Source organism: Carassius gibelio, chromosome B24 (assembly GCF_023724105.1).
Source record: "Carassius gibelio isolate Cgi1373 ecotype wild population from Czech Republic chromosome B24, carGib1.2-hapl.c, whole genome shotgun sequence".
In the NCBI taxonomy this organism is placed as follows: domain Eukaryota; kingdom Metazoa; phylum Chordata; class Actinopteri; order Cypriniformes; family Cyprinidae; genus Carassius; species Carassius gibelio.
In genome coordinates this window covers 15,186,539-15,208,087 of record NC_068419.1, presented here as the reverse complement: position 1 = coordinate 15,208,087, position 21,549 = coordinate 15,186,539, and the positions used below count along the sequence as shown (strand labels likewise).

Below are 21,549 nucleotides of genomic sequence, written 5' to 3'. Positions count from 1 at the left end.
CCCACTTAACATGATTATTGTATTATTGTTATGTAGCCTGGATTATTATTATCAACTTTAAATATTACAATTTTTAATTTTCTTTATTATTATTATTATTTATTTATTTATTTTTGCTTAATGTGTTTTTTTTAAGGCATTACGTTTGAATTATTGAGCTTTCCTATTAGTGGAAAATATTTTATACACGTCTTCTATTTGGAGAAATGCTGTCATCTCCTCTCTTTAAAATGTTACTTATTTACAGATTTTTTTTCCACATGGTAAATGTAAATTTCTATACAATTCCAATTATATTCTTTAAAAACAACACAAATGCTGCTTTTGTAGTATATTGACTGTAAGGTGAATGTGTGTTATTCATTATTTGTCATTATTTTATATACTAAATAGAAAATCACATCTTTGGCAAGAGTAGCAGCAACAGAGACAGAAATTCTAAAATCACTGAAAACAAAAATGAAGGAAGCCCGTTTAGAATTCATTTTTTAATTTAAATATGTTTTATATTTGACTCCAGTAGGTGGCAGTGCAGGACAGAGTTGTGCTTTTATCTGCATACCACGTCTTGATATCTTTTTACTCCTTTATGTCACAAAGTTTTTCATAAAGTCCTTATTTTGTATAATTTTTTTCTCACATTTTTCTTTTTTTATATTTGTCTCTCTCTCTGCTCTTCTCAACTGTCCCTCTCTTTAACAGGAGAACAGTGCCGTCCTCCTCAACGCCATGATGATGCACCGTCAACAGAGCCAGGAGAGCCCAGTTCCTCTGAATTACCAAACTCCAGATACTGTGACCCCTCCTGACCTTTTGACCACTGATACCATGACCCCTGAACCTGACTATCAGAATACAGTGGCTCACAACTCTAGTGCCCCTAGTCCACCAATGCTGAGCCAAGCATTGCCAGAGTTAAGCATTCAGGGCCCTTTGCTCAGGGGCTCCTCTGTTAATGAAACCCTGGAACAGAAACTGAGATCTAAACTCTGTGAGCTAGTTGGCCAAGTCAACGAGAGGGATGTGATGTTATGTGATTTTGAGCAGATCGGGGAAGTGGGCGACAAGCAAGAGGACCAAGTAAAGGATAAAGAAAGTGAGAAACTGAGACCAAAGGAGAGACGTGAGAGCAAACGAGACAAGAGGGAAGGAAAATCGAAGGACATTGGGAATGCGAGTGAAAGACAAACAGTTAGAGAGATGGACACAAGTGATGCAGTAAGACAGATAAAGATAGAAAGAGAATTTAAGAGAGATAGAGAGCGACAGAAAGAAATTGAAAGACAAGTAGAGAAAGAGCGAGAGAGTCAAAGAGAGCTGGAGAAACAAATCGTGAGGGACAGAGAAAGACAACGAGAGATTGAGATCCAGGTTGACAGGAAACAGGAAAGAAAGAGAGAAATGGAAATACAGCTGAAACTAGAGCAAGAGAGACAATCAGAGATTGAGCGAGAGAAGAAAAGTAAAAGCATACACATGGAAAAAGAGAAATTAGAGTCTATAGTGAGTATGGAATCCAAGGAGGAAGAGAAACAGGAATCCTCAGGTAGAATATTGGAGCGAAAAAATGTTTTGAAGGAAAACTGTGAAACAGAGGAGCCCAAGGAGGAAAAGGTGAAGAGAACATCTCCACAAAGAAGCCACTCAGAGACAGGGTCAGAAAAACAAGAACAACTTCAGACAAAGACAAAAAGGTCTTCAACCACATCTCCAGACAATGGCCCCTGTAGTCTGGAGGAGCCTATGTCTCCATCAGAGGTAAGCACTGGTTCCGGCCTGTTCCAATAAAAGTTCCTACTTCACCTAGACTTTGTTTTAAACTCTAGTGAACTGCCTAACCAGACTCCAAAACAGTTATTCAGCTAAAGCGGTAAACATATTGACAGTTTGAACAACCTGATTCTTTCTTTTCAGACTGTTGCTGCACCATGGCCTTAATCTGATTTTACTGTAGTAAGGCTATAATGCATTGTGAGAAGCTCATTAAATGTTTGGTGCAGTTGAGGGAAATATCCTTTGACCTATAAATACATAGATGCCTCACTGGCTGCTTTGGCCCAAATAAAGATACAAATAAACAGGGAAGCTGCATTTTTTATTTTATTTTTCTATATAAAAGTGCAATTATATTTACATTTAATAACCAATTTCCAAAAAAGTTCTGTCTTCAGTTACTTAGAATCTCATTGCTACTTGTCAAGCATATATTTGGTTAATTTTTCTTGTTAAAAAAAAAAGTGAAGGCATCTCTAATGTAATATAATGTACTGTACATAAATTGTGCATAATGTTTTATTTTTTTGTAAATTGACTAGTAAAATGCTAGTAAATTGACCATCACTAAAAGAAAAAGAAAAAGATTAAAAAAAAAAAATAGATCTGGCCAATATTCAGTTTATAATTTATTGCATTACAGACCATTGCAAAAACAATTATAAGATGTAAGGAACCGGAAGTACTTCAAATTGCAAGGGAAGCCCATTCTAAATGAAGTTCTGTTCCCTTCCTAGTTTTCATTTAACAAATATGCCTTTTGTAGCACATAAAATTGTTATTCTTTTTATAATACCGTCTTATTATTCTTTTTTTATTAAATCATGAAATATAAAAAACAGTGTTTCATTTTATTTAGCATTTAATATTATTATTATTTTTTTTATTTAATTTAATTTAATTAATAAAAATAGTCTTATATGATATTTTGTTTTTAACAAAACTGAAAAAAAAAAAAAAAAAAAAAAAAAAACATTCTGCAGTCATACACTATGGGAGAAGTGAAAAAAAAATAAAACATTTCTTAAAGGTGCCATAGAATGCATTGATATAAAAAATATAATTGTTCTCTAATTTCCCCAGAGTGTGTATTCCCAGTTTTATTTCAAAATACCCTATAGATAATTTTTTATATCTTCTTGAAAGTTCTTGCTCTGTTTCTGTGTATGTCTACTTTAAATAAAAATGTGTTGCCAAATCTGTGATTTTCCTGAGGAATTGGACTACTTTAACCTGTTGCTGTGAAGGCTGTGATGTGAAGGCAGCATTAGTGAAAACAGGCAGAGACAATGGTAGCTTTATCAACATTAGCCTTACAGATATCTCTTTAAAAAAAAAAAAAAATATTGATGCGTGAGGCTTGCTTTGTCTGGAGTCTGGAAATTTGCGCATGAAGCGTTGGTATCAATCCCTCTTTCATAAGCAATCTTTGCACTGAACTTATTGTGAGGCAATCTGGTGTAAGATGTTAGCACAAACTATAGGACGTTTCAGTTTTTTTTCTGGAACAATTCCATCGAAAATTTAATTTAACCACCGTGTCCTCAGTGGTTTATGGAGACTCCTATGTTCGTTGGTGCATCCCAACACACTATACTTTTAATGGCTCTTTGGTGTTGAGCTGGTAGGCTGGTTGTTTTCACACACTGTGGCAACACAACTGTGTTAAAACACTTTATAAAAGCAATTTTTGCATTCTATGGCACCTTTAAGATACGCTTTTAGCCATTGTACCCTACCATTTAAATATACTGTAAAATTGTACAAATGTATGTTTTCATTTAAACAGGGTATCATTTGATGCAATCAGTGGGTTGTGGTACAGGCAAGGGGTATATTTGTAAGAGCATATAGGCAGTTCACTGTGGTTTAGAATAGAGTCCCAGTTCACTCTCTGATGTGAATGCCAAGTGATATTATGCACCCAACTTTTCCTTTATCCAGTCTAAAAATAAACTGCACTCAGATGTTAAGCTGAGACTTAATGTCGTTACAAAAGTAGGATTGGTTTGTGGATCAATATCCATCGTTGATCCTAAATCAACATTCCTGTCAACCAATTCCAGCCCTACACCTAAATCCAGAGGCTAGTGATTGGTTGAATGTGGTTCCAGGAATATCAAAGGATGTTGATGTCCTACTTGTGTAAATTATGTGGTGTCTTGTACAAGAAAATGCCTGCTCCTCTAGATCCTTCCAGGTACTCTTTCAAACCCTCAAATTTACATTTATTTTACTGATCGAACTCAGAATGAAGATCTTCGATCTCACTGGTGATGAGAAGCCATGATCAAGCACACACAGAAAAGCACGTCTGATGAAATATCCAATTCTGTGTTGCCACTTCAGATTTGTATTGTGCATGAGGCGATGTGTGACACATGAACCAGTCTGCAGAAATGAATATAGAACCTCTCTAGATGTTGTGAGAACATCTATAAGATGCCAACAAGGGAATGCACACAATAAGAGCAGCACTGTCCTCCTCTATTGATCCTCTTCACCTTGCATCTGGTCCTGTCTTTTCATTTCCAGCTGGCTTCTTGTCCATTATATTAAAGGAATAGTTTAAACCAAAAATTACAATTATTTCATCATATACTGACCCTTGTGTCTTTCCAAACCAATATGATTGCATACACAATACACAAACACACTGTGTACACTCACACAAAAAAAGAAAGAAACTTTGGAGACTGTTATCCATGCTCTTTATGTCTTAAAAATGTGGTTCCAATAAGAGGAAAAAAGGTTATTTTCAGAAGTTCACTGAACGTTTTTTTGAAGAACCCAAAATGGTTCTTTGCGACTAAAAACCCTTTTCGAACATTAATTTAAAAACTAATTTTGGTCCTCGAGTTCAGCTCACTGATTTAATAATCCAGTTTATAGAAGGGGAGTATTATCAGTGAATAATGAACATTTTAACATATGACTTTGAATGTAGTGCATAAGGTGCATTGTCCACATTTGTGAAACAGTTATGGTGCATTTGCATCCTTTTGGAAGTGCAGAACAGCAACCAGGACAATCCTCAAGACTTCTAATGTGTTCCATAAAAAAAGAATGCAGGTCATCAAGGTTTGGAATGGCATGAGGATGAGTTAATGATGACATCATTTTCATTTTGGGGTGAACTATACCTTTAATTGTTTGTCTTTCATTTCTTGTATCTTTCTTTCCACTACCTTTTCTGTATGTTTCTATCTTTTTCTCTCATTTGTCTCTGTCCGATCTCTCTCTTTGTCTCTGTGTTTCTTTCCACCCCTTCCTGTTGGCTCAGGAGGGTCTGAGTGAACGTGCCCTACAGCAGAGGCTTCAGTTACTCTCCTCTCTCTTACAGCAGGTGAGATACAGTACATCTTGATGAGAAGACGCTTGAGAGATGCCTTCTGAATCAAACATGTAGTCCATTCATACTCTGGCCTCAGAACCTGTTGAGTCTGTTAGAGTTAGATACACACAGAGGGGGGAAATCCTTTAGATTTCTCTTACTGGTGATGATATTGAGAGAGTAGAACATGATGTTGTTTAAAATAACTGTTTTCTATTTTAATATATTTTAAAATGTAATTTATTCCTGTGATTGGAGCATCCATTATTCCAATTTTCTAGTGACACATATATGCATGATTAGCTCAAAAAACATTTCTTCTTATTATCACTGCTAAAATCACTTGTGCTTAATATTTTTGTGAAAGCCATGATATTTTTTCTGAATTATTTGATGAATGTAAAGTTTGAACGAACAGCATTTATTTCAAACTATTTGTAACATTGTACATGTCTGTCTTTTTGATCATCATCATTTGATCATCATTTGTTACTGATCCCAAACTTAAACGATAGTATATTTGTTTGCGAACATGTTACGTGCATATGGGACAAGTCTAAGTATTATGTAGTAGAACCTGGAATCATATGATAGCCTAAAAATAAGAATGAAACATCAACATTTCAGTGAACATATTTATCAATGTATAGGTAAAGTTATATAAATGTATGTAATAAAATAAAACATTGAAGAATGGGTCACACAAATGCTGATTTCATTTAAATTAAGATGTCACTCAGTAAGGGTTGGATGACATTTTGGCTTGTAGTTGGTAAATGTATGTAATCTGTTATATTTTGGTTATTGTTTACATTAACTTTTGGCAGCTAGATTGAACATATTAAAATAAGCTCATATTGAATATTTGGAATATTAAATAAGAGAATTTAAAACATTTAAATACAAATTCAGCAAAAAATCTAAACTATGATATTGTTTTATTGTTGCATCTCATGCTACAGTTGTCAATTTGATAAATTATTGTCGTCTCAAATAGTCATTAGTTGTCTAACATGTCTAAAGATCATTAGATTTCTGTCTTTATTGCTATAACTTTTGTTATAACACCTGTTTTCCCTACCAAATAACATTTTCAGACAAGCGTCAATATTTTATAAACATGTTTTATTTAATTTTTAGATTTCAGTGTACTGTGAATGTGATCTTTGAGTATCTTTAAAATTTTCATTGGGTGTTAGATTTATTTCTGAATACCTATCTGTTTTCTACATGTTCCCTCAATATACAGGTCCATTTTACGCACACACCGACCCTTTCAGGGCTCAAGCCATTCATGCTCTGAGGACTGAGTTTGGATCAATTATTTCTGTGATCAAAGCATAAACCAACCCAACCATTAATTGATTCCTCAAGTATTCATTACTGAATCACACTGCTCCTCTCTTTCTTCTTGTCTCTTTCATTCTCACTTACTCATCTTGAAAAGTCATTTTATCTCATCATCATATTACCCTCTCTCATGTGTGCTTACTGTCTTACTTACAAACACAAGCACCCACATCAAAATGTACATATCATATTGATGGCTTAGTACTCATAATGAACTCTAATGCCTGCTACACTTTGAAAAACTTATTGACAAGAACAAATTTCCTTCTCATCCACATCCGTCTTATGATGACGTGCGCTCTGTTGTTAGAGTGAGAGTTTCTGGCACAATGTGTCTTGACCTGTTTTCTCTTCGAAGTAGTTCTCTGAAAAATTAATTTTCTTTATTTAATAATTACAGAGTGTTCATTTTCATTTCATTTGTGTATGTTGATGGATGTGTGTTACTCACTTTAAGACACCCTCAGTGATGACCTTTCACCTCTGAGATGTTCAAGCATCATTCATCCATGTAAATTCACATCACACTGTTCTTCTCCCATAATCTTCTTATTTTGTTCATTGATCCAGCAGACTGAGCATGACAAATAATATATCCAAGCTTAATTAAGAGTGAGATTTTAGGTAGCTATGTGGAAGTTGTGATCTACCCAAAATTTCAATATTTTTTTGTTATTCTTGTACTAATGAATGTTTTTATGGCTTTTATGGAAATTTGATTCAAGAGCACCTGATATGCATTTGAATTCCGTCAGTTTTGCATATTTATTTATCAGTGTTTTTTTTTCATCTTTTTTATGTGTTCTTCCATGTATATGGAGCAGAAGTACTCCGCTGCATCTTTATGCAGCATCACCACAGAGGTTCTGAAGGTTCTGAATGCCACAGAAGAATTACTTGGAGAGGCAGAAGGCAAAGGTCATGACTCTTCACCGGCAAGCACACCCATGTCTTCAGGCACGGGCAACAGGAAGCTGGACCAGCACCTCACTAAAATGGAGGAAAATGTAAGCTTCATTAATGGAAAATGTTAAAATGTTGTTTTTAAGACATTTTTTTTATTATTATTATAACCATTGAAACTCTACAGAAACATATTTTAAGCCAAAACAAATGATTAAAATATAATCTGGAAAATATATATTTTTTATTTCTTTCACTGTTTTTCTACCCAGGTAGTACAGGTAAACCTGAAGAGAAAGAGTTTCAGTTAAATTCATAATAATGTTATATTAATATTTAAATTAATAAAAAGTATTATTATAATAAAAATGCTATTTATTATTTTTTTATTAAATTCTGTATTATTTACATTACATGGTAATAGATGACATTTTATTAATGATGTTTTGTTTTTAATATTTTGGTTTTATAACAATAAGAATTGAGAAATATTTATATAAACTGTCGTTCAAATGTTGGGGATCAATAAGATTTTAAATATTTTCTTTTTTTAAATAAGTTTTTTATGTTCATCAAGGCTGCTTTCATTTGATCAAAAATACGGGGGGGGGGGGGGGTTGTATTCAGTATTTATTTTTATTTTTGTAGTAAATTAATACTTTTATTCAGCAAGAATGTGTTAAATTGAATAAAATTTGAGATTTAAATTGTTAAAACACTCCCTGAACCCCTTAATTTAAAAAACCTTTGTGTTAGCATCTATGCTTCATGCAGTTCTCCCTTTTCATCTGAGACCTTCTGATGTCTCTCTGATCTAATTTTGTGATCATGTGAACTGTGTGCAGGTGTATTTGGCTGCAGGTGCTGTGTACAGTCTAGAGGGGGCGCTGAGTGACTTAGAAGACTGTGCTCGCAGCATCAGCAGCTCCACCACAGAGACTGAACTGGCCTTCCTAGAAGATCAGGTGGCCACTGCTGCCGCCCAGGTGCAGCAGTCCGAGCTCCAGGTGTGTGCTTGCATGTCATATAATACCAACTGCTCCTAAATGGGCTATTGATAAAGTATCAAACTATTCAAGTGTAAATTGAGAAGTTGATCTGTTCTCTGCAGATCTCAGATATTGAGGCAAGAATATCAGCCCTCAAAACTGCAGGTCTAAATGTATCTGCATGCACATGGTTTTCCAAGTACAAATCTAAACCTATGGTGAGTTTCATCAACATTACACTTTTTTGAACTTTGACACATTCAAATTAAGTTAATGAGGTTAGAATATTAGTGATTTCATGTTTTTCCTGCATCAGCCCCAGACGCTGGACTTGTCTCGCCATCAGAGGAGAAAGCTGCCTGCTCCTCCTATCAGAAGTCTGTCATCAGGTATGAACACACATTTACCAACATTTAATACTTAAAAGAGATATCATCCTTATGTCTCATGTCATTCTAAACCTGTTAGATTTACCTTTTTTTCCATGGAGCACAACTAAAAACTAGTGTAGAATATCTAGAGGGCTTATTTAATAATAGAGAGAGCAAATAAGACAAAAAAAGCACTATAACTGTGGTCCATAGTACTTGCGCATTAGAATCCATATCATTTAAAGCCAAAATGATAGCTATGTGAGGAACAGACTGCTAAAACTTCCCCTGGCCTTCTGTATTCAGTTTGACTATAGCATGTCAAAACATGTTGTGCCGTGTTTCTTGTTCCGAGGTCTTCATGTTTGGTCACTGATGTGAAAGCGAATGGTGAAAGTGTCAAACCTTTCACCCTTTTTTTAATTTTTGCATTCATGTTTTAAGGAAATTCCATGGCATGTCCTTAATATTGTGTAAAAAGCTCAGACTGAAGACCACAGTCAATGAAAAACTATGAATGAAAAAAGAAAATACAATAAAATAATTTTTGATTTTAGTTAGTAATAGTTAATCTATAGTTAAATTTCTAGCTGTGTTCTGCTTTATATTTACTCTAATATTTCACAAGGTTGATAGTCACACTGGACTATAAGTCGCATTTATTTAGAACCAAGAACCGAGAGAAAACATTACCGTCTACAGCCTGTTTTCAGTGTAGGCTACAGGAGCATGATGCAGCATAGAGCGCCCTATCGCGGCTGTAGACGGTAATGTTTTCTATTGGTTCATGTCTCTTAGTTCATTTCTCTTGGTTCATGTCAAATTAATTTTGATAAATAAGTCGCACCTGACTATAAGTCGCAGGACCTATAGAAACTATGAAAAAAAGTGCGACTTATAGTCCGGAAAATATGGTACATGCCTAGTTAAGCTTTTCTAAAGCAAAACCTGGTTTCAAGCCAAAGCCATTCAAATGTACTTTCTGTGCATCTAGGTTGCTAGTATCTCTAGTATCCCAGATGTACTGTATACTGTTTGCTTCTTCACGGTATAGTGTTATTTTGTCTGAGGTCAAACTCTGACTGAGGAATTTTATTCTCCTCCCAGTATTGTTTAATGTAAAATATCTTTAAATATATCGTAAGAGGAAACAATGCTCTCCCTAGATTTAGTACAATTTTCAGAATCACAAGATGTGTAAATCCTACATGCCTTATTGGAGCACTACCCTGTGTGCTGTATGTGGGATCATGTGGTTTGAACCTGCTAAAAACCAAAGGCAACTATTATATGTGGTTCAGAGAAAAGAGCATCTTTTTTTCTTCCACTGACATTAAGCTAGGGGTAAAAAACAAAAAACAAAAAAAAACACCTGTTTTCACACCGAGTGACATTACACATTTTGATTTGAAAAGAAAGGTGGAATGAGCAACCAGTGAAAAGGTGCCAGACTTAATGCACCATGTAGAGACACTGGGAGAAGAAAAGAGAAGAGGGTCCATTAGAGAAAAAATAAAACATAGAGTCATGCAGCAGTATTATGTCTTTTCCTCCCTCATCTTCTCCTGCTTAATCTTCCTGCTAATTAACAGGGTTTATCTTTAGGGCTGCCCATTGATATGACCATGATTCATCTTGATTCATTTCTTTCATATTAGCTGCGGCTTCAAAGGATAAACTTACTTATTCCAGTTCAGCAGTTTGTGACAAAAATCTACCATTGAAGGAGATGGTAACAGAGGCGGTATGAGGCATGAAGTGGTTCTTTAGTCAGTGATGCATGTTGTAACATTGTTTGATAGCACTTTTCTCTCAATACTCTTTTGTGCAGTTGGGCAGATGTCCAATACATTAATGTCCATACATGAGAAAGCTATAGACAGTGTGTTATATATTGACATCAAAGGTAGTCCACCAAAAATGGAACAATCTGTTTTATTTACTCATCCTAATGGCATTCAAAACCTGGATGACTTATTTATGTGGAATATAAAAGATGTTTTGCAGAATGTCTTTGCTGCCCATTGACAGTGAGCTGGGGCTTTAAAAGTGTCCCATATGGCCAGTAATATGTCATTTGTTAAGTCATTATAGAATGTGTTTTTATAAATGTCATAAATTATTAAATTAAATTAAATTGCACCAAATTAAATTTTACCATTCAACTTCACATTTTTTTCTTTATGATCCCTAAAGAATACCACAATGCATTTTATTTTAGAGATGAAAACCCATAGAAAATATCTACTCAAGCTATTGTTTGTAAGAAAATTGAAAATATATCTTGTCAAGACAATTCACTGGTAATTTAAAGATATGCTATTGCGTGTTCTTAGTTCATGTTAATTCATACCGCATTTACTATTATTAAAGCTTGTATACACAACAAGGCTGAATATTTGATTAAAAATACAGTAAAAACAGTAATATTGTGAAATATTATTCAAATTAGAAGCTCTCTTTTAGTGTATTCCTGTCATGGCAAAGCTGTATTTCCAGAAGCTATTACTCCAGTCTTAAGTGTCACATGATCCTTCAGAAATCATTCCTATATGCTGACTTGCTTCTCAAGATACATTGAAAACATTTGTGCTGCTTAATGTTTTCGTGGAAACTATGAATCCTTTTTCTCAAGATTCTTTGATAAATAGAAAGTTCAGAACAGCATTTGGTATCGACTTTCACTTTATATACAATTTTTGTAACATTATAAATATCTTCACTGTAACTTTTGATCAATTTAAAGTGGTGTAGTGTACATGTGGACATTTTTTATTTATTTTTTTATTGTTTGTGCTAACTCTTTACTTATTGTATCTTATAAGTGTAACTGATGAAATAATGTTCATTTTTGTGTAAACTGATCCTCCTATTGTCTATGACATTTATTAAAAGAGCTTATTCAAGATAATAAGTTCATGGTAAAATGGATGATGCAAAAGTAAATATCTATGCATAGCTAAAAGAGCTAAGTTTTAAATACTTCTTCACATAAATATCATTATGAAAATGGATTTCCGAAAAAAAGGTAAAAGCAAGTTTTCTAAGAGTTGTTTTGAATTCCTTCCACACAGAAAATGAAGTCAAATCCGAGCCACAGATGAGATCTATGAGGCAGTGACAAGAGGTCATGTGACCTCAGTGATTCTCAGATAAGCTGAATGGCTCAATATCACTTTGCAGTAAATGCTAGGACCATCAGGCTGTTCCACACCAGTGCCTTGATCCAACTTCCGGTCCTTCAATTTGATCAGCCCTATTGCTACTCGTCGACCATAAGCCTGATCACACCCCATGTAGGGTTGATCTCACTTCTGACCCCTAGGACTCACCTCCAGTAACCAGGGGAACCGATTCTCTCTCTCTTTGTCTCTCTTTCTGCCTCTCTTTCTCTTTCTGTTCCTCTCTCTCTCTCTCTCTCTCTCTCTCTCTCTCTCTCTCTCTCTCTCTCTCTCTCTCTCTCTCTCTCTCTCTCTCTGCCTTAATTGAGATCAGATTCCTACAATTAACCACCCCAGAGGGTTATAATTGTAGATTTAAACTCGTAATTGTTGTATGTGTAAGATAGATGGAAAATGGTAAATGTTAACAATCAAGGACATCACCTCATTCTCTTTTTCTAATGTTTTACTGAGTGTTGTACATGTTTGAATTTGTATGCTGTATGTCGGCAATGTGACTGGGATAAATAATGTGACCTGTTTTTTTTTTTTTTTTTTTTTGATTGCGAAACTGGAGCACATTCGGTAAAAACATTTAAATGTATGAAATGTCTATGTAAAAGTAAACACAAAATACCTGCAGGACCTGTTGTATTTGCATTGCCATGTTTCTGTTATTCTCATATGTGTCGCAAATATCTCAGGATTCTTTTTCTAGTGGTCATTTTTGGAGTTTTCTTTAATGCGCTGTACTCAAAACTGCATATAAAATAACTGTGAAATTCATGATTTAGTCTATTAAAAAAAAAAAAAAAAATGGAAAGTTGAAAAGCACTCGACCACCTTACCATGTAATGAGTTTGTGAGTGTGTTTGCATGAATCGTAAGCCCTCTTTGTATTCATACGTCTTCAAATCAGCCTCAGATATCCAGTGACCTCTTGAATATGAACATCAAATCACTGTCATCTTAGTATAAAGCACTCTGGTAATTTAGGTCGTGGCCTTTGTTGACTTCTAATTCTTCTTTTATTAATTAACGTCTTTTATTAATCTAAAACACTCAGTTGTTTTTCTCAGAGCACTGTTTAGTATTACATTTGACATTACACTTGATATCCACCTGGATGTACATACTGAAAATTATAATTTTGGACATTAAGTCTACATCTAAATTTTAAGAGCAACTGTGCTGTGAGCATCCATTAGAAATCTGACAAGAATAACTGAGTTGTCCTCATTTTGAGCATTTTATTAAGTAGGGATCTCCACCTCTTCGTGCAGAATAACAGCTGTGACATCAAATACTGCATCATATTGTCTTAGAGAGTGACTAAGATGAAGTCTGTGCTGCGCAATGTGTGTTCAGACACAAAATCACCCTTTAGTTAACAGAAATTACAAAAGCCTGAATGATATGTAGTTAATTTATTAATACATTCCATGGAATGCCAATTTTTTGAGCCAGTAGTGACATGAAATATACAGTTGCACCCCATAATCATCCCCATTTTTTTCTTCCCCATTCCACTCTAATATAACTCTAATAGCTGTTCAGCTTTCACGCTCTCAAACGGGTCCTGCTCCTTGTTGTTGTCTATGGAAATGTTTGTGTATAAAAGCATGTATCACGTTTCTAATAGATGTGAAAAAAGTCCCATGAAAAGCACAGTCAAGAAATGAAAAATGTCTTACAGTGTCATGTATTTTTTTCTAGATGAAAAAATCGAATGCATATTTACATATGAATGAAGTACAAAAAGACAAGAGATGGATATGAAATACCGTAGGCTCTTTAAGTGTATTTCGGGTTTGTTGTGGACCGCAAGGGCATTAGTCTGCCTCTTTTCAGAATGTCCTCAGTGTATTTTAAACCATGAAGTGTCAACGGGGGGTAAGAAAATATTCCGTAGCGAAAAGAAACAGCCAATGAATTCTCATGTGCCAAATTTGTTCTGACACAAGCAGTGTTCAAATAAATATGAATAAAGTTTGCATTCCTGAAGAGACTCTGAGAAGATTGTGTTCTTTGGTAGATTATATTTTAACAATTTTATTGTCATTTAATTGTAGTTTGCATAATCCATTACAATAAACTACTAATAAGAGGAAAACATACATTTGTTGATTTATTTATTAATATAGATTGCATTTGTAATATGTACAGATATTTTCACTTGCCAGTCAAGTTTATTTGAAATTAAAATTGAAGGACAGCCAGGGAAATAATGAGAAACATGTGATTAATTATACACGCTAATACACCTAAATATTACAGCAGCGGGTCGCTGTAGGTAGCAGATCTCACGGTAACCAGTCTGACTCCTCCTGTGCCAGCGCACTCCTCAAGCTCTCCTTATTCCTGAGAGTGTTCAACAGGATCTCCAGAGATTTGACCACTGGCTGCAGACCACCTCCACTCTGTCTCTTCCCAAACCGCCCGATGGGTCTCACACCGCGCCCCACATACCAGAACGGGTCAATCTCTGGACCTGATTGGGAGAGATCAAGCAGAAGTGTTAGTATCAAAATGCAAATTTGGTGTATTTGCACTTATTACGAATACTTTTGACATTTGTTGGCTATCATGAATGAGTTTAACTATTACTTTAAAAAGGTAAACAGCTGGAAAGATCCTATGAAGCCTCTCTATAATGCCTTATTTAAATACATGCATTATATCTTATAATCAGTTTTATGATAAGTTCTTGTAATGCACAGTTATAAAATGCATTAAAACAGATGTGTTAAAACAAATTAACAACATTAATGTCACGTTAGTGCTAGAATGTATTATACTCTATTAAAGTACATTTTTAAGTAAATAATAATAATAACAATAATATGAACAAGTCAACCTGGCTACATCAGGTTAACTAATAACATTAATTTGTAATAATCAAGTTCAAAAATAGCTTACAGCTGCACAAAAAGGGTAAAGATACAGTAAAAAAATGGTAACTGGGAACTTTACATTATCTGCCATATTTAGACATTATTTACTCAATTTATTCAATATTTTTCAATGAAATATTTTATAAGTTAACATTTCTCCTGATGATGTGTGCTAACAGGTTTGTTAGCTAAGGCCTTTTGTTTTACCATCTGCATTATTTTTTTACATTCAAAGCATATTTAAGAAATTCAAGCAGGTTTATTTATTAACTTTATATCGGTTAATAAAATAATCGCTATACAGGCGCAACAATTCTGTTAGTGTCAGATCGTTTCTGTTCATTAGATTTTCTTTTTATATTGCCTAACAGATAGCCTATAGCCTTCTGTATATAATGAAAGTTATTACAATGAAAAGAAAACTGACTACAAAGTGCATTTTAATGAATTGCAAAACCTTTAAGAATATCTCTATAATGTACGAATTATTAATTTTTAAATGCATAAACGTCTCACAGCTGCTCCACTGACATTGCGCACTGCATCCAACATTCGTTTGATAAATAAAGTAAATTACAATGACAATGACAAAAAAGGATAGAAAAAAACTTACTTCTGTTATCGACGTTGTGGACGATATGAAGGTCGTGCTCGACTGTGGTACCGTGTGCATTGGACTCAGTGGCGGACAGAATTAGCAGCAGCAGGAGCGCGATCGTTCCCAAGCGCGAGCCAATCAGGCACTTAGTCACCGGCTGAGTGATGGCGGTGGGCAGCATGCTGAGTCTGATACAGGGCACTGCATAAAATAGGATACAGTATATTCAATAGAATAGAATAGAATAGAATAGAATAGAATATAATATAATAGAATAGAATAGAATAGTGCAATTTCTAAATAATTTAACTTTAACAAAGTACTGGATGGTAAATCAAAAAAAAAAAAAAATTCAAAAGAAATATGTAATTCAATTATTACACCAATGAAAGTAATTTGGGGGGTGGGGCAGTCAGTTCAGGTATAAACTGCACATATTTTGCCCTTGTAATCAAAAGTTTCCTCACAAAATTAATTAAAAAATAAATTATTGTGAAATATCTTTACTTGATTGAACAATTACTGCTGAGAAATTTACTTTAAAAATCACAAAAAATTAATTTAGTATCTACATATTTTGACTTACGTGTGTCTTTGGACATATGCTCTTCAGTAACAGGTGTTTCTGGAGTCAGAGTCTCTTCTTCAGTCCAAGTAAGTCAGGAATGTTAAGATGGTGTGCTTATATATCGTAAGGAGTCTGTCACGAAATGGATTAGATCACGTCAATCTTGCAGGACATCCCTCCTTACACACACACCTCCCACTTCCTCCTCTCCTCCTTTTCTCATCCCCCATATCTTCACTCCTTTGATCCGCTGATTTGGACACATCACTGTGAAAGAGTGATGAGAGAGAGCTCGTCCATTTGTGAATCAGACATACCCCGACACACTTTATCAGTGGTCTCTGACACACACACACACACACACACACACACACACACACACACACACACACACACACACACATTAACTTCTTTAAGAAACATCACATCAAGTCCCACAGGTTCACTGAGAATTTGAGAGCTACAGCAGAGGCCAAGAAATTTAATTTATAAGCAAACTATTAATTTAAAAAGTTGAAGTTCAATGCTTTGGTTGAATTGTTAAAATGAAAACAACCAAAGCATTAGTAAACTATTATAAAACATTTATTAACATGTTTCAATTATTCTAAAAAAATTCTGTTACATTGTAAACAATCAGTGAAAGGTTTAGTCTACAAACCTAGTAATAATAATAATTTCAAAAACTGGGTACAATGAGGTGACATTAGACTATTTACCCTTCAATCAATGATCATTAAAAAGGAAATTAAAAAAAGGTTACTGCAGTGTACTGATATATGTCTATATTGTGTAACATATTTTAGGTAGCCATAAATATTGTTACCATGTCACATTGAAATACCATGCGTTAGGTTATTGTCCTGATGTCTGAAAATACAACCTGACATTTTACAGCTCAATCAGTCAAACCTGAAGGATAAGTATTATTTGAAATGATTTTCTTGAGTCATTTTAAATAGAACATCTCCAAACTAGAAGTGTCTCCCATAATATAAAACTAATATTATTTCTGGGAAAAAGGTGGATACTTTGGGATAGCTGCCCTGCAGCCCAGTGATAATCAGTTTCAGTCTCTGCACCCTCTTAACAAAACTGTTCCATCTCTATGTTTGATCATAATGATGGTGTGCTCTTATGCTCATAAAACGTGCCTTTTTGCACCAGAAATGCTGCTGATCCATGAATCCAAAAAGTTGTGTCTCAACACTCCGTAAAGCATAAATATAAACTACTTTTAATTCAAAACAATTCCAAACGTGTTAACTATATCAGGGTATATCTTGATTCACAAATATGCGTAAGTAAACACCTTTATAGATTGTTATTTGATCAACAAATGGTGATGGGCAAAATAGACTAATAGTGTAATCTATAAACTAAACATAAAACCCCGACTTTTTACTTAATGACTTTTTACTTACTTAAAGCAATGGGTGTCATGCCATAAAATATTTTTAATACGACTGACTTTATATTTAATGTGAATTTAATAACAATATTGTATGTTACTAATTATAACACTTTAATTTTGAGCACATAAAATTTTTGTCAGTCTAGCCAGAGTTCAGGCTCTCTCAAAAACTCCAATTAAAAACACTGAAGCTGTTTACATTATGAAATTAATATCTTACTTACAGGTGCATCTCAATAAATTAGAATGTCGTGGAAAAGTTCATTTATTTATTGGTAGGGGCTCTTTTTGCTTTAATTACTGCCTCAATTGACATGTCTGTGTGTGGTGGCTCTTGATGCCTTGACCTCAGCCTCAGTCCATTCCTTGTGAAGTTCACTCAAATTCATGAATCGATTTTGCTTGGCAATCCTCATAAGGCTGTGTTTCTCTCAAGTGGTTGGACATCTTTTTCTTCCACACTTTTTCCTTCCACTCAACTTTCTGTTAACATGCTTGGATACAGCACTCTGTGAACAGCCAGCTTCTTTGGCAATGAATGTTTGTGGCTTACCCTCCTTGTGAATGGTGTCAATGATTGTCTTCTGGACAACTGTCAGAACAGCAGTCTTCTCCATGATTGTGTAGCCTAGTGAACCAAACTGAGAGACCATTTTAAAGGCTCAGGAAACATTTGCAGGTGTTTTGAGTTGATTAGCATGTCACCATATTCTTATTTGTTGATATAATGATTTGGTGGGTTTTTGTTAAATGTGAGCCGAAATTATCACAATTAAAAGAACCAAAGACTTAAACTAGAGGATTATAATGTAAAAGGAGCTCATTCAAATACTGAGGTGCAAAACCATTCAGGGCTTTATAAGTAATGAGCAATATTTTAAAGTCTATACGATGTTTGATAGGGAGCCAGTGCAGTGTTGACAGGACCGGGCTAATATGGTCATACTTCCTGGTTCTAGTAAGAACTCTTGCTGCTGCATTTTGGACTAGCTGTAGTTTGTTTACTAAGCGTGCAGAACAACCATCCAATAGAGCATTACAATAATCTAACCTTGAGGTCATAAATGCATGGATTAACATTTCTGCATTTGACATTGAGAGCATAGGCCGTAATTTTGATATATTTTTGAGATGGAAAAATGCAGTTTTAGAAATGCTAGAAACGTGGCTTTCTAAGGAAAGATTGCAATCAAATAGCACACCTAGGTTCCTAACCGATGACGGAGAATTGACATTCAGTCTGTGTGCATTTAATTTATTTAATATACGAGTTTCACAATTTGAGTTGAATTACTGAAATAAATGAACTTTTCCACAACATTCTAATTCATTGAGATGGGCTTGTACATTTGTACGCACAATTGCACATTGTTGTTTCTGATGAGCGAATTTGCCAGATAATTCAGTCAACGATCAAGTGAACAAAACAGTGCATTTCAGCGATGACTCATCTGAACGCCTCTGATTGGCCATTGTATTAATAAGCTTAACAGAATCGTGTCTGGTTGGTCATCATGCAGCGCTGTACTAAAGAATCTGTCTCTGGCTCAGCGGCAGCCAATTAACTCAGAATTTAATTTAGTAGCTGTGCCACACTAAATGATATAATCACACTGGTGTCATTGTATCAAATATAAAAACTACATATTATTCACCCATTTTTGTCCTTTTGAAGCTGCATTAAAATCCACTTGGCTCAGAAATCTAAGAGGGCACATGCCCCCTCACTTTGAATGGGCATGACGCCTCTGTTGTCACTTTAAAATAAAATAAATCTATTTTAGAGTATCCATTCAATGAGATGCAAGAGATGAGATAATATGATGTACAGACTTGTTCCAATAATCAGTTATTACGAGCTCAAGCACCGAAGATGCTGGTGTGTGTGTTTCCCCTGATTTTATTCAGTACTGTGACACCCAGCTTGTTACCCAGCATGCTTTACAGCTATGTTCAAATCAGATTAAGTAATCTGATTGTGCTAAAACTATAAAAGCATGTGAAATGTGTTTGGGGGGTATTCATAGATGATTGCAGTTAACATTGTTCAGATTTACAGTTGCCAGTCATGTTCATTATTATTACTATATAAAAAAATATATGACTTGAAAAAGTGGTATGCATTCTCTTTTGTGCTAACATCCTGAAACAGCCAATCAAGTTTGAGCAGCCAGAGGCGCACATGTTTGTATCAGTATAATTGCCTATTAACATCTGCAAGCACCTTGAATCTTCTTATTATTTTCCATGTTACGCCATAATCAGATCATTGAAACAAGTTAATTCTTTTTTTTGGCATGGTCCTTACCCATTTGATGACCTTTAGTACATGTAGAACATCAGTTTTGTAATTTCATGCTTGTACATGAATATAGTTTTAAATGTTACAATTGTAAGTGCAAATTTTTAAATATCCAGAACAAGCAAGGATTTATCTTAACACAATTTTCATTTTAAGTTATGGAAAATGTACATCCCTAAACAACCCCTCTATATTAGATTATCTAAATCTAATCTAATCCCTAAACTAAATAAATCAGGTGAATTAACTTTTTTAATGTAATGTGTGGATTTCATTGAGACTGTGTGTTTGACAGATTTATTAAGAGGTTTCACCACAAACAGACAGCATCTTCAATCATTCCCCATTTACCCCGTGCTGTTTTGGGGATGTGTGCAGTATAAATCTTAGCCTACACAGAGAGTGGGTTGATACAAACATTGATCAATTCTGTGCCAAAGTCCACACTAGCAGCCATTCTCACAAACTGTTCAATGAGCTATTACTTGCATCTAACCAGTGTGGGTGTGTATGTATGTGTGAGCAGGCATGACTTTCAGAGACAATTATTGCGAAAGACAGCATCATTATGCAGTTCAGCAATGCATTTTAGGCACAAACCGGAATCTTTTTTTTTTTTTTTTTTTTTTACTTTTAGTCTTAGGCAGCTATATTTATTCTGATTCATTCTTGATTACTGTGGAGACAAGAGTAGGATTTGTGCAATATTAATAGTCACTGCAAGTAGATGCACAGCATATTAAGTTGTATGCCATTTGCTTGGCCTGTTAACAACCCCATCTACTCTTAAATAAAATCACTTTACAAAATCTAAGTTTTGAATTTGCGATTTATATTATTACCATATAAAACTGACTAGCCATTATTTATAATCGATATTCAACTCATTATTATGCCACTAAACCTTTAATTTGACACCAGTGACATAATTAAATATAAAAATATATATATATATAATAAAAACATTTATGACTTATTTTTAATATATTACTTTAAAAAGAAATCAGGGGGAAACCTGAACTTTTGATTTTGAGTTTCCACAAACTTTTGCATTTTAGAAAAGCAAGCTTATAACTTTTGGACAAGCGTTCTTTTTGAATTATTTATTACTGATTTCTTATTCTGACTTGCTGTCCAGCAGATTTGTTAGATTTTGCACTAATGTTTAATCCTGGAAAACAAAATAATTTAAAGAATAACTCTCAACGTCACAGCTGTACCGGATGGAGGTTTTTTTGCCACATTACTTAAATTGATATTATAAAAATAGATGCAAAAATAGATTTTTTTTCATGACTGAAAAGTCAAGGGACAGGTTCGTCACCTCAAAAAGTTACATTGTAATGTACTTTCCATTTAATGTTGTTGACAAGCCTTCCACAAGAGACATACTTTTGCATAATAATAATAATAGTCATATTGTATAAGCTTCTCTTAAACCCGCTGAAAAAAAAGTCTGTGGTCTTTTCCTCAGCAGCATCTCTGTTCATCATCTTTGTTTCTGCTTATACTGATGATTCTAGTTTCGTCACAAATCAGATATTTTCCATTTAATGTTGCATTAAAGACAGCTCTTTATTTCTTTTTTTGCCACCGTAAGCCAGAGACCTTCAGCGGTTATTTTGGTGGCCATTATTGCCCTTGATCTTGCATAAATATATAAGGCAATCGATATTAGAAATCTGTTACTTCTCTGTCTTCTTTTATTATTAATAATCATGCATCATTTTTTTTCACTGTGCTACTCTATTTACTGATTATTAGTAAACATTCAGTAAAAATGACCTTAAAAAGCCAATAAAGAGCAAGAAAAGGTCTGAAAAAGGTAATATTCATAATCTTCTTTATGAATAAGTGAAATAGAAAATATAAAAGTTCTATATAATCATAAT

General features: G+C 34.3%; 2 protein-coding genes across 2 annotated transcripts in view; one reads left to right on the top strand and one right to left on the bottom strand.

Annotated features, from left to right (window-relative positions):
* The window catches only part of myripb (myosin VIIA and Rab interacting protein b), an 88,468-nt gene extending 74,581 nt beyond the window's left edge, over window positions 1–13,887 (top strand). The window contains exons 9-14 of the mRNA XM_052596686.1: window positions 703–1,758; window positions 7,282–7,464; window positions 8,206–8,367; window positions 8,472–8,567; window positions 8,666–8,738; window positions 11,795–13,887. Coding sequence (XP_052452646.1) covers window positions 703–1,758; window positions 7,282–7,464; window positions 8,206–8,367; window positions 8,472–8,567; window positions 8,666–8,738; window positions 11,795–11,841 — 1,617 coding nt within the window. The 3' untranslated portion in view covers window positions 11,842–13,887. The remainder of the gene's footprint in view (window positions 1–702; window positions 1,759–7,281; window positions 7,465–8,205; window positions 8,368–8,471; window positions 8,568–8,665; window positions 8,739–11,794) is intronic.
* A 30-nt stretch (window positions 13,888–13,917) lies between these two features.
* On the bottom strand, window positions 13,918–16,055 carry prlh2 (prolactin releasing hormone 2). Its single transcript, XM_052596730.1, has 3 exons — window positions 15,960–16,055; window positions 15,389–15,574; window positions 13,918–14,372 (listed from the first exon to the last, which is right to left on the bottom strand). The coding sequence occupies exons 1-3, from the start codon at window positions 15,973–15,975 to the stop codon at window positions 14,185–14,187; spliced, it is 390 nt and encodes a 129-aa protein (XP_052452690.1). The 5' UTR covers window positions 15,976–16,055; the 3' UTR covers window positions 13,918–14,184.
* Window positions 16,056–21,549: the final 5,494 nt, after the last annotated feature.